We start from the raw sequence: 13279 nt of genomic DNA on the forward strand, positions 1-13279 counted from the left end.
TAGGAGAACTAACAGCATCTACAGAGTACAGGCCAGAGATACAGCTAAACATCCTAAAATGTACCACATGGCCCTGACACACACACACCACATCTCCACAGGCCCCACATAACAGCACTTGCCAGACTGACACACCCTAGTCCAGAGACACCAAGGCCCGGAGGTGATATGGTCAAGAACTATGTCACTTGTTTTTTGTTTATTTTGTTTTGGTTTTTTGAGACAAGGGCCTGGGGGAGATGGCAGGTGCTCATCAGTGCAATATGCAGCGGTCCTCACGTCCTGAAAGCAGGCCTTTTCCTCCACACTCTCTGGGGAGCAGAGGCCTGGCCTCTGTCCAGTTGCACATCCCACACTCTTGTAGAACTCACTCTGTGGACCACACTGGTTTGGAATTCTTAGAGATCTGCCCGCTTCTGCTGGGGTGGGAACAAGCCTCCCAATGACCCCCAAACCCGTGTCTTAAAAGGAGGCAGCAGATAACAGCACCATGTTTCCCAGACCCAGTACAAAGAGACAGTGAGTACAAAGAGATCACTGGGACGCCTATGAGCAGGTAACTTTAGGAAAACGTTGGAGCTGCTTTCTAGAGTTGAACCAACCATGGCTCACTGCTCATGGAAATGTGTGGAGGCTAAAACCAGAAGGTTTCAGACACTTGGACGATTCTATGGGTGACCACAGCAGAAAGGGATCCCAGGCTACTTAGGGCTCAACCCTAGCCCAGGCCTAAAAGAAAGATGGCACAAAAGCATGCCCTTCCAGAACAGCCCACAATGAACTCTTTGGTAGGCTTGCAAGGGCCACAGCATGACACAGAAGCTCCCCCTGCCTCTCACCATGTGCATCGAAGAGGAAAAGAAGAAGAGGAGGAACATTATGCTCTGCAACCAATACAAGAGAGGGGCTCTTTCCTTGGTGCAAACAAAGGTCCTCACCAGACAGGCAGCTCCATGGAAACGAAGCTATGCTGGAGGAATGCCGACAGCTGAGGGGGCCTCACAGGCCATTGTGGGGCCTTCACCTACCCAGATTGAGCTGGCTCCCTGCTTGGACTGTGTGGTACACATCCTGGCCCACAAGCTAAGGAGAAAAGTGACATCATCTATTTTTTATTATGTATTTTATCTATACTTCTAGATAGTAGCTGAAGGCAGGCCTTGCAACCTAGTGACCTGGACTGGATCCCAGATCTGCTCCTTATAGTGTGCAAGATATTAGGCTCATTGTTTAGTCATCCAGTCCTCCTTCAACCATCTGTGAAAGCTGCAAGGTTACTGTGTGGCTCCGCGATAGCATGGAGGAAGTACCATGTGCTTGAGGGATGAACATTAAACAGCATCTATCCTATAGCCTGCATAGAATCCACACCTCCCTCCTATTCTTAAAGGGATCCATCTTCTTGCTTATTGCTTATTCAGTTAGGATTGCATGCTTCGCTGCTGCACCACTGATTGCTATCTGAAGCTGTGGTCTCCATCCTCTTATCACTCAGGTCTACGTGAAATGAGAAAAGAAGGCCTAGCTCCCATCTGACACCTACAGCAACATGCAGCAGGCAACTGGACAGAGGCCAGGCCGTTGCTCCACAGAGGGGGTTGGAGGGAAGGGCCCACTCTCAAGGCGTGAGGGCTTCTGCCTGCAGCATTGATTAGCATTCTGCCAGCTCCCTAGATGGCCACAGACAAGAGGCCCTCTTGTCAGCAGTACCACCCAAACAAGCCAGAAGAACCGAAAAGCGCTCTTGCTAACCCTGTCTCATTTCAGACTAGAAACAGGGAAAAAACAGAATCTTTGATTTGTCCTTGTTACCAAGGACATCTTGGGCCTTGACCTTGGTAGAGACCATAGGAGTGCTGCAGGCTGCATCCACTGGCCTGGCTTTGGGACACTGGAGAATGGCCACACAGTCACAGCCTCCTTTGAACAGTTCAAGCCCCAATACACAAGTCAGGAAGAGAGGCTCTCAAGCTATGCTGGATGGAATCACTGGCTCTAAAGGAGTTTATACACATGTGTCTGTGTGAGCACCTATTAGACTCTGTGTGTGTACCTAATAATCTCTGTCTGTGCACCTGTTAGACTCTGTCTGTGCACACCTATTAAGACATAGGTGTGCATACCTGTTAGGCTCCTTTCCACCCGAGACCTGTTTTAAAGTAAAAGCTCTACAGGGACAGATTGCCAGCATACCTTTTCTTCTAGGTGCCCTCTGATTGTGGCTTAAATGTATCCACCCCACAAAATTCACAGACAGAAAAAGGAACCCCAAATCCAAATGCGACTGGTATTTGGAGGCGAGGTGTTTGAGAGCCAACCAGCATTAGATAAACTTATCAGGGTGGGGTTCCCAATGTGATCCTGGTGGATTTGTAAGAGAAAGACCTAAATTAGCACACTTGTTCTGGCTGATCACGTGATACCCTCCACCATGTTATCATGCAGCAAAAAGATGCTAGGTCATAAAAATAAATAAATAAATAAAACAACTCCTATGCGTTATAAGTTATCCAGTCTGTGCTGTTCAGGTATAGCAGCAGAAAGCAACCTAAGATATCATCCTTAGTATATTAGAGATAGGAAGAGAGCTAGAGATAAATGCCTGTGAAAGAATGCCAGAAGGAAAAAAAAGGTCAGGGCCAAAAATTCACCAGCAATTTTAGTGCAGAGGAGGCTCTCTTATGTATCTGAAGGTTCCAAAAATGGATAAAGGATCTTTGACATTTTTCATAGTCATCAAATAATTCAGTCCAAATCCAAGCATTAAAAATTCAATTTTCAATTCAGAAAAAAAAAATTTCTGTTGAGTACTTGGATACCAATATCAGAAAAGTCTCTTTAATTACAAACTTCAGCCACTCAATCTACACAGGTAACTGTCATTGATAAAGAGGCAGCCTTAGCATTGGAAAGGAGCTATTGGTTGATGAAACAGAAACCAGAGGCAGGTTTCAAACAAGACTCTGCCACTTAGTTCTTTCTCAAATATCTGGAATCTCAAAGCTGGAAAGCAAAAGTGAACCCTCAGCACACTGGAAGCCAAGACAGGGCCCCTCTGGCTTCTGCTCTCTCGTTCTCAGCTAATTGTCACTGAGCAGGTTGAACAGCTCTACCTGTTTCCTTGGCTCTTGGGCTAGACCAGTGGTTTCCACGTTGCGGTCCCTATTACTCCAAGACCTTGTGATTTCCCCATCTCGAATTTCTCCCAGAAAGGAGAAAGTCTGAAAAACACGGCTAACACAACTCACATACACACACGGTGAAAGCAAATCTTACCAGTGATTCTGCCCACTGTCCCTTTCACAAAGTTGCCAGCGAATCCAGCCACGTGTGCTCCAAGGCTGTAGCCAATCAAGTGAACATTCCCAAGAGAAAACTCTTCCTTCTCCTGCAGAAAGTCACCAAAGAGCATGAGCTCAAGAGTGTAGTCCTGGGCCAGAGGGGTCACAGTCAAAGACAGCCTGCAGCCTTACCAGTGTTGCTGGCATGCACTGTGGACGGGCCACCAGGGACAGAACATTCTAAAGGACTCGGTGTGGCTTGAAACACCAAGGGGACGGGGTGGAAGGCATGACTCCCGGAGGCAGGCCTGAGCTCCGCAAGCTCTTCTACGAGCTTTCCTTTCTTTGGGGGCTCAGACACATCAGTGTAAAGGTCAAAGATTCCATCCCCACTGCAAACCAAAGTGCCAGCCATGACTGCAGCGACCTGTGACCTATGACCATTTGATCTGTCTGTGCTTCGACCTCTACTTCCAAGGCCTTCAGACTCCTCACCTTAAGCTCCCTGGGCTCCCACAGTCAGAACAGTGACCCCATCAGCTGGGACCTTGAGGATGCTAAGGTGGCGCTTTGACCTGTGGCTCAGAAAACACTCTCTAAAGCACCTCAGAGCAAAGAAGTACTGCTTGCTCAAGATTCTTCCAGGACTCATAAGATTCCCGGGTGAAAGGAAAGACAGGCAGGAAATGCTCAACTCCCTAGGGTCACTTTGACAGCTGACCCCTGCCCCTCCTGCCTCTTAGGTCTACTGGTCTCAGGCAAAAGGTTAACTTTATAAAAAGTAAATCAAGACCTCAAGCTCTGTTTTGCACACAACAGTTCAAATAACGCAGTGGCTGATCTAGTTGAAGGGGCCTCCTTGCCATTCTGTAGTGCAGCCACCCTCCAAAGGCGACAGCACCCACCTATGGCGCCTCCAGTTTGAAAGCTGGCCCTGGCTCCTTTACCATTCTCAACCACCCTTAGAGCATCAGCTTCTAAGATCAGGAACTAATCTTGCACGAGACAGATTGTGTTGTTTTGTTTTTTAATAGCAAATAAAGTAACGGAAGAATCCAGAGATTCTTCAAGGGGGGTCTGGAGCAGGCTTTGAGTAGTTCATGCCATGCTTTAATTTAGCAAACTGTAACGCTGGAGATTTTGATCATACTCGAAGTTCACAGTAACAACATGTGCTCTGCATTTCCTAATAAAGTATGGGCTTGGGGCTAGAGAGAGGGCTCAGTGGTTAAGAGAGCTGTCTGCTCTTCCAAAGGACCCCGGGTTCAATACTCAGCACCCACATGACAGCTCACAACTGTCTTTAATGCCAATTCCAAGGTATCTGACACCTTCACACTAATGCACATAAGCTAGAAATTAACTAAATTAAGAAAGAAAGGAAGAAAGAAAGAAAGAAGGAAGGAAGGAAGGAGGGAGGGAGGGAGGGAAGGGAGGGAGGGAGGGAAGGAAGGAAGGAAGGTGAGAAGGAAGGAAGGAGGGAAGGAAGCATGGGCTTAAGCCGCTGCTTGAGAGATGGCTCCCATTCATCTCTGCTTACCTGCAGCCAGTCCAGCATCTCAGCCACTCTCTGCCCCACCACCCTGCTGTTATTGACCGCATCTGTGTACAGCTGGTGAGCCAGGGGCAGCCAATCAACCACCACCACATTAGCGTCTTTCTCTCTTGTCTGCAGGGCGGACACAAGCTTCTGCAGCCAGCTTTCAAACATGCCGCTCATCTGCAAAGAAAAAAGGAAGGTTATTTCTCTTTCCAGTCTCCTTCAGGACTTCAGAAGTCCCATGATCCTCTCCCCCAACTGACTGATTCTTCCCACTGGCTGCCGAGGAAATGAAGACATCCAAAGTCAGCCAAAGGCATAAGGCTTGTTGTTTTCTTTCCTCTGTTGCTCTTCACATGCCCAGTTTCCCATCAAATTTTTCAGAGCTGATGTGCTGTGCTAGTATTGCCATACTCACTATTCTATAGGTATTGGTGGTGATGATGACAAGAGCTTAGTCTGAATCCTTGTCACAGTCAGGCAAGAGGCCTGGTCCATCCTTCAAGGAGCTAGAGAAGGTTGCCTTGGAGAATTAGCTCCTCCCTTAGAGACGCAGGGAGGCACTGTCACTTAGGCAAACCCAAGTTAACAAATGATTCCCTCCCACAACGCATCTCCGCCATCCTCTTGACCCCAGAGTAAGAAAACTCCACCCCTGGAATCCCAAATTAGAACTCAGAACACATTTTCCCACAGAAACATTATGCATGGTGACTAGAAGCAGTAAACCTACCCACACGTACATTATCGAATAAATAGATTTTCGGCGCTGAGCCTGGGAACCCAAACACTGTTTACAACTTGCTTCTATGGGGCACTACCATTTCAAGTTCCAAACACATTACAAAAGAACTTTCCGGAATGCTCCCCACTTGTAAGCTGCAGGCCGATAGTATTTGCATTTTGACAGGAGGGCCTTAGAGAAATTCAAATGTGAGATTTCACTTGTGTCCTAAGGGATGAAGACAGACAGACAGGCCCTCTATCATCCCTTCCTTCACATCAGAAAAGTAGACTCTTACCCTCCATCTCGAAGGCCCGACCTCAACTGTTGATGTCAGCTCTAAAGACCCAGCAAGAATGTAACGGATATGAATTTCTCATCATTAAGAGGAAAAGCGTCCCCTTCCAATTAGTCCAGGCAGAAATGTGCTCACTTAATAGTGCCATTTTCTTACAGACGGTCATTATATGAATGAACAAATCCCTTGCTGGCCAAGAGTTTGTGACGCTGAGTGTTAAAGCCCTTTTTTGTTGAAGTTTGTCATGGGCCTTTCAATGGAAATTGCTCAGCTAGGGCACATAAAGAGCCCCAGTGCCTTTAAACGGGGCCATCTCTATGCAAACAGGAGGGCAGTATGCCAATAGCAGCCAGCCAGCCAGGCCAGCTGGCCCCTCAGCTTCTCTGAGCCAGTTAAGTTGCTTCAGTTCAGGATGGGCCCCCTCCAGGCAGTGGTTGGCCGATGTAATTAAGTATAATTAGAACTCCTTCTGAGCTGGAGGAGCTGGGCTGCTGCCCTAGGGAGAGCCACTTTCTGAAAGCCCACTGCATGCCATCACTAAACGCCACCCTGCTGGGTCCAGATCGCCCCCTCTGCGAAGCGCCCATTACATTCTTCACAGCTGTCCGAAATACAAGCAGCCCACAAGGAGAGGGGGGAGAAGGTTTGGAACCTGGAAGCACCACTGTTCTTCTTAATTGACCAAAACAAAAGGAATCAAATCTTCTATAAAGCTTCAGGGCCCCCTCCTGGGCTCACCGTCCATCCGTGAATGATGAAAAAGGTTTTGGCTGTCATGTTGAAGCCACAGTCCTCCAAGAGCTGGTTGTCACCAAGGAAGAGATTACACCCTTCGTGCTCTGGGTCCTTGGAAGTGTGGATGTTAAAAGCCACAGAGGGTCTGACGGTAGCTGGCGCTCCAGAGGCTTTAGGATGTTCATCTGGAGAGAAAGAACAGGGTAAATCCTTCTGCTGACTGGGGTAGTGAGCTCTCTAGTTCAGTCTTGAGCAAACTGCTTCTCATGTGGGTTTTAGTTTTTATACCTACTGAGTGATTCCTCTTTGCCTTCTAAGGGAATCTGAAGCTATTGGAAATCCGATATCTCGGCTCGCCTAAGTCATTTGAACTATAGCTGACTTTCTTACTTTTCTTTATTCTTCATTACCAAACTGATTTCCCTTCCTTCCTTCCCTTCCTCAAGTTCCTACCTTTGGAGGGTAGATTCTCTTTTCCTGGAATGTTTAAGACCAATTGAGTCAAGAATTTTAAAATTTTCATATTAAAAAAAAAAAAATCTTAAGGGCCAGGCACAATGGTGTAATTCCTATAATACCAGCACTCTGGAAGCAGAAATGGATGATTGGGAATTCTAGGCTAGCATGGACTAGAGAGAGAATTACAGGTAACTTGGAATTCACGTCCCCACACCCTTCCCAGGCCTGGTAGCTCACACCTACATTCTCAGCCCTTGGGAGGCCAAAGCAAGAGGATTACTTAAATTCAAGACCAGCAACATAATGAAATTCAGCCAGCATGGGCTTTATAACAAGACTGAGAGATGGGGAGAGGGTGACAGGGAGGGTGACAATGACATCGAGAGGGAGGAAGAAAGCATTGTGAAACATACCCCATATTACATGACAGCCCCAATAGCCCTGTATCCCCCACGGATCAAATGCACTAATATTTTTCTGCAAAGAAGCAGAGAACAACTCACACTCTAGAGAAAAGAAAAAAGAAAAAGATTACAAACAGCTTCCTATTAGGATTTGCTGCCAGATGAGGTGAGGGCTTGTAAGGTCGGGTTCTTGCCATACAGGTTCCCAGAAATTTTCCAAGTTTTGAGAGATTTGGGATTTTGCAATTGGAGGTAAAAGGGTATTGACCCACTGTACAAATGGCTTTCCCTGGCATTCCCATTTTGATCCAACACTTACTTCAAAGACCTTGCATTCTCAGGGCTCTTTGCAGTGGCAACAGGCACCAGTGACTCAAATAGCTGAAACCATGGGAAAATTCCTCAGAGCAGCACAGCTGCCCCTGCCTGCTCCCTGTTACACACAGTGCTGTCTCTTCCTGCTCCCAGGATGTGGTGCTGATGGCCACCATGACCATGTGACACTGCCATTTAAGAGAGCCACTGAGTGACACCCCCCCCACTGTCACTCATTCAGCCTTCCTAGTAAACCTCACTGGATAATGGATTAGGAAATAGACTGTACTCTCCTCTTACCCAGAAGCCACAGAGAGATACCAAATGAGCATCCTGGGAGCCTAATTTATCCAAGAGTTAATAAACAGAAGGGCAAGCCAGTCCTGGTGGCACAAGAGTGTAAGCCCAGCTACTATGAAGGCTGCAGGCAGGCAGACACCAGACTGGAGACCTGCCTGAGGTACAGACTGAACGGAAGGCAAATCTGAGCAGCTTGGCTAGTCCTGGTTTTAGATTTTGAAATAATAATAAGCAGCAACAGTTGTGAAGGGCCAAGGATGTAGCTCCGGAGTACAGCGTGTTTGATGCACACTTGAGGCCACAGATTTAATCACTGGTACTGAAAAGACGCACAAGGGAGCTGAGGAGTAACCCAATTGGCTGAGTGCTAGCGTAGCATGCACAAAACATAAATGAGGCGTGGTGGCACACGCTTGTTCAAGGTCAGCCTCAGCTGCATAGCAAATTTGAGTCCGGTCAGGGCTACAAGAGACACTATCCCCACCCTACCCTCTACACTCCCCCCAAAAAAGAGGAAGAGGAGCAAAAGGAGAGCCAAGAAACCATAGCTATGGAGGGTGTGGTGGTGAAGGGGCCAAGGAGACAAAAGAGGTCAGGCACATAGGCCAGATTTATAACAGGGATAAAATCCAGAAAACACAGCCAAAGAAACGAGACCAGAGCTGTCATGAAATCAAAGCCCCAACTGGCAGAAATTTGAACTCCAGACATTACCAGTTCGGTTCTTCAACCCGGACAGCCATTCCCACAGAGAGCAGGTAGGGTGGCTTAGGCGAAAAGGGAGCTGTTAGTCTCCTAAGAGAGCTGACTATTCTTCACCCAGATGTCCTTGCTTCATTCTCTCAGCTGCTTGCAGAGGGGTCAAATTCTAGATGAGGTTCTCCCTGACCACACAGCGAAAGGTACCGCCCTCCCACCACAGCACTTCAAACCTCCCGCCTCAGCCTCTCTTCCCTGCCTCACTCTGAGCTCCATGCACGCATTTTAGTAGTTCCCACCGCTGAGACCAGGCTCCACAAGGACAGGGACCGCCATCTATTCTCTTCTTTGGTATCTTCCCCCACCGTCAAGAGTTCCTGGTACTGGAATGCAGTGAGGCTTCTCAAATGAATTACACCATCCCCTAAATACTCAGAACCACAGAACACAGACACTTGAAGGAACTTTACCGTCCTTCAGGAAAGGAACTAGCGATGGCACCTACCCCAAGTCACCGTTCTAGCTAACACTCAAGCTGGGAGAAAGTAGATTTTCCCCCTTCCTTTCAACTTGAGCTCCCACGTGCCCATAAAATAACGTGGACTGGTCGCTCCTGGCGCAATCTCTGCAGACTAGATAAGGAGGTCATAAAAAGGTTTAGGAGCCAACCCCGCTGATGCCACCCCTGGATGGCCCCGCCCTCACCCCTCCAGGACAGGTTGTCTCCTGGGAGAGAGTGCTACAGGAACCAAAGAAGAGGAAGAGCAAGACCAAGACGCTAGAAGGAGAATGGGGGAGGAGGAGGGGGAGTTACAGACCAGGTGCTCCCTGCAAGCAATTACCATCTGAAGCCCGCCACGCCACCACCTTAACTTCCCAAACACCTAAGCGCTGATGGGCAAGGGGGGGGCACCGGAAGTCAGAGCTCTTTCCAAGAATCTTCGGGTCTCACCAACCTCCGAAGACAAGGTTTGAAAGCGCCGCTGAGAGGCAGCTCGGCTAGCCCTACGGCGCTGCTTAATGGAAGCGGGAGGAGGCAAAAGAGAGTCCCCAGCCCACACACTCCGCTCTCCCGCAGCCTCCACCGCGGCTCGCTAGCGGATGCTTCTCATCGGAAGCGCCAGGACAAGTGGCCTCCGACGCCCAGGAGGAGAATACAGACAGCGCAGTGGGAAAGGTTTCGTCGGGACGTGGAAGCACCGAAGACGGGTCGGCGGGATAGTGAGGGCCCAGCGCAGAAAAGGAGTGGGAAGAAGAGTAAGAAAAAGAAATGCACGGTACCTCGCAGCGACCTCTGGGGACCTAAGGTTGTGAGACTTCCCGCCGGGAGGCAACAATAGACGCTCCAGAAGCCGAGCAGAAGAACCGGGTTTCGCATCCTTCCCTGCCACGCCCCCTCCTCTCAAACAGGCTTTGGGGCGGGGGGGTTGGTTGGTTGTTTTTTAAGCCACTGAAGACCTCCCGAGCCTAAAAGTGAGCAGCCTGGTCTCGGCCAGAAGGTGATGGGCTGGACAGCTGGGGGAGAAGGTGGCGCGCGGCGAGGGCCGAAAGGAGCGCGTGGAAGGAAACACACGCTGCCCAGCCCAAGCGGTCCTCGCCGGAGCCGGGGCTCGCCGCTGTCACACCGTGAGCGCCAGGAGAGGTACTTTTAAAAAGTATTCGAGTCATCTGACCCATCGCCAGATGGCTATTTGCATAATTTATTCCCGCCTCGGGACTCTGATTGGTCACACCTTCACTGGCCGCCCAAACCCAGAACTCCCCGAAGTTTGAATGAAGTGCCACACACACCCACCACGTGGACGCCCGCAGGGATGAACTCGGGTCCTCAGCTTCTCTCTTCCCCTCCTATTCCTGGATCCCCAGATCCCGCAGTCGTCCCCCGAATCTTACAAAGGGACACCGAAACGACGCTCCCGCTGGAGAAGCGATTCCCGTGGACAGAAGGCCACCCTCTCCACGGCGGGGAGCCGCCGGCGCTGGGAGGGCTGCGCGCCGGGGCGAGGGCCGGGGTGCGGAAAGCCACCGGGACGTGCGTTCCCTCTTTCCCCTCTCCGGGGGCTTTGGCCCAGGTCAAGCAGCGTGAGGACAGACACCGGAGCTGTGGGCTGGGGCCTGCTTTTTAGGGTTACACAAACCCCACCTCAAAGACCTCCGTTCATGACTAGTTGTGACACACGGGCCAAGCCAGACTTCTTTCTGCAGCGCCATCCCCTCCCCTGTAACGCAAGGGAAAAGCCGTTCCCGTTCCCGGGGCTTAGGGATCAAGGGGGAATGAACGCTCTCGCCTAGAAGCGCCCGTAAGGAGGGTAGGCGCTCTGCTACCGCTGGGAAGTAGGAACGGAGCACCACACAAACCAACCTTGGGGTGCCAGAGAGGGTGGCCCAGCCCCTGCTACGAGCGCAGCTTCCAGCTGAGTGAAGTTAAACAGCCTCCTCTTTTTTTTTTCCATCCTGTTCTCCCTCTTTAAGCTGGCTCTCTCGTGGCTGTGAGCCGCAAGCAAATGACACTGTAATCCGGAGTCCGTGCAGAGGACCCGAGTTCTAGAGTCCGGGGCGGTGGCGGAGCCGCTGGAGATCCTGAGCTCGAGGAACCGCCGCCTGGAACCCGTCCCCTGGAGCCCGCCACCTCGGGGCGGCGTCACCTGCCAGCCTACTTGTGCTGCTCTGCTGGCCACACCCGGCACGGCTCCCCCGAAAGGAGAACCCCGGCAGCAGCCCCACGCCCCTTCTCCCCTAGAGCGAGCGCTCCAGCTGCAGGGGCCGGCGTGAGAAAACCGAGCCCCGGCGAGAAGTTCCTGCCAGGCAGCACGCTTCGTCGCTCGCGTGAGCTGTCTCCAATAATCAGGAAGCAGATCGGCTTTATCTTTAGAGTATAAAACTCAGTGCGGTCGATCCACGGGACGGTGAATGTCATCCCAAGTCCCCTGCCCACTGGCCAGGTGTCACCCGCGCTTAGCGGATAGAAAGCGGCACCGGCCTGCCTGCATCTTTGAAGGAAGTCTCAGTCTGTCTCTACTGCCCTAGGTTGGCCTTGGCCAATTGTCCTCTAGATAGGAGCCTTTGGCAAGCTTTACTAGTTTTACTAGCCGAATTTTTACAGCTGAAATCAGGGGTTACCCTGTGATAAATAAATAACTTTCTGCCTTACTAGCTGAATCTTTATAGCTAAAATCAGGGTCTAGCCTGTGATAAATAGATAGTTGTTTTTTATTTTAAGTCTCCATTAGCTGGGAACAACCAAGGTAAAAGGCAGAAATTCCCGGCAGTTTCGCTACATTTTTTCACTGTCACTGTCCCAATAACTGAACAATATGTAGGGTGTGTCTCGGAGACCTTTGTCACGGGTGAGATTCCTGGGAGGAGTGGGTCTTCCTGCTTATCCTGTCTGGTGAGGGGGAAAAGGCTCAACAAAATCATGGGGGACTGTTTGTTTTTTAACTGAAAGGGTATGAAAAGTTTAAAGTTCCATTGTTAGTTGGTTAGAGCGCCCTCCTGTGTCTCCATATTAAATCACAGTGTGAGAAGTTTCAAAGCGCTAATGAAAGGGTTACAATCTTCGCATCCAGAAGGGGCCCGGTGAAGCAGTGGAATCTCCACTAGGTAAGTGTGGAGAGAAGTTTGGGCTTGCCGCCTTCACGGAGCCCTCCAGGCTGGGCTGCTCTGCTCTGCTCTGTGCCAACTGCTACTCGGTGCCTTTCACATAAATTATCCAGAGCTGTTTATGTTACTTGCAACTAAGAAAATGACTCACCTGGTGTCTGTTGAGAAGCTACTAAGAGAAAACACAGGACTGAGGGACTCAGCCTGGAATGCTCCAGAGGCCGCCCTTGCCTCCCACAGCTAATCTTGACCTGTAGGTATTCCCAGAAACCTAGTTCATAGCTGTATTGGCGAGCTGAGGCATAAACAGAGAGCCATAAACAACCGTTCTTGCAGTTCTGGGCACAAGTCCAGGATCAGTGCAGCAACGTTGTCCAGTTTTAGTGACGGCTCTTTACAGCTTCTAGATGAGCACCCTCTCACCGCGTTCTCACATGGCACAGAATAAGGGAGCAGACTTTGTAGAAACCTGGAATGAAGCTGCACCACTGGCTCGTATAAGGAAAACTTGGGCTGGAGAGATGGCTCATCTAAGAGAACTGGCTGCTCTTCCAGAGAACCCAGGCTCAAGTCCCAGCACCCACATGGTACTCACAACTCTGTCTGTAACTCAGGTTCTAGGGGATCCTATACCCTCACAAAGACACACATACAGGCAAAATACCAATGCACATGAAATAAAAATAAATTAACTGAAAAGAAGACTCACAAATATCCCATCAAATATTGAACACTTGGCATCGTGCTAGATGCTGTAGCAAGCTCAAAAGAGATAAAAATTTACTGCGTGGCTTACTCGAAGTTCAGAGAACACAAAAAGGTGGGCAAATGAGGCTGCTAGGAAAGACTGTGGCTGAAGCTATGACTCACAGACCTTGATAGATGGGCTTAGGCCCCAACTCCTGGCCCTGGGAATCTCCT

The 13279-nt window shown here is 49.9% G+C and overlaps 1 protein-coding gene across 1 annotated transcript in view; it reads right to left on the bottom strand.

Moving 5' to 3' along the window:
* Positions 1–11380, bottom strand: part of Lipg (lipase G, endothelial type) — a 22421-nt gene extending 11041 nt beyond the window's left edge. Inside the window, exons 1-4 of the mRNA XM_055622934.1 lie at positions 10037–11380; positions 6582–6763; positions 4822–5001; positions 3277–3388 (exon numbers count right to left, since the gene is read on the bottom strand). Coding sequence (XP_055478909.1) covers positions 3277–3388; positions 4822–5001; positions 6582–6763; positions 10037–10133 — 571 coding nt within the window. The 5' untranslated portion in view covers positions 10134–11380. The remainder of the gene's footprint in view (positions 1–3276; positions 3389–4821; positions 5002–6581; positions 6764–10036) is intronic.
* Positions 11381–13279: the final 1899 nt, after the last annotated feature.

This window comes from Psammomys obesus, unplaced genomic scaffold, assembly GCF_907164565.1.
Source record: "Psammomys obesus unplaced genomic scaffold, mPsaObe1.curated_primary_1811, whole genome shotgun sequence".
NCBI classification, from domain to species: Eukaryota; Metazoa; Chordata; class Mammalia; order Rodentia; family Muridae; genus Psammomys; species Psammomys obesus.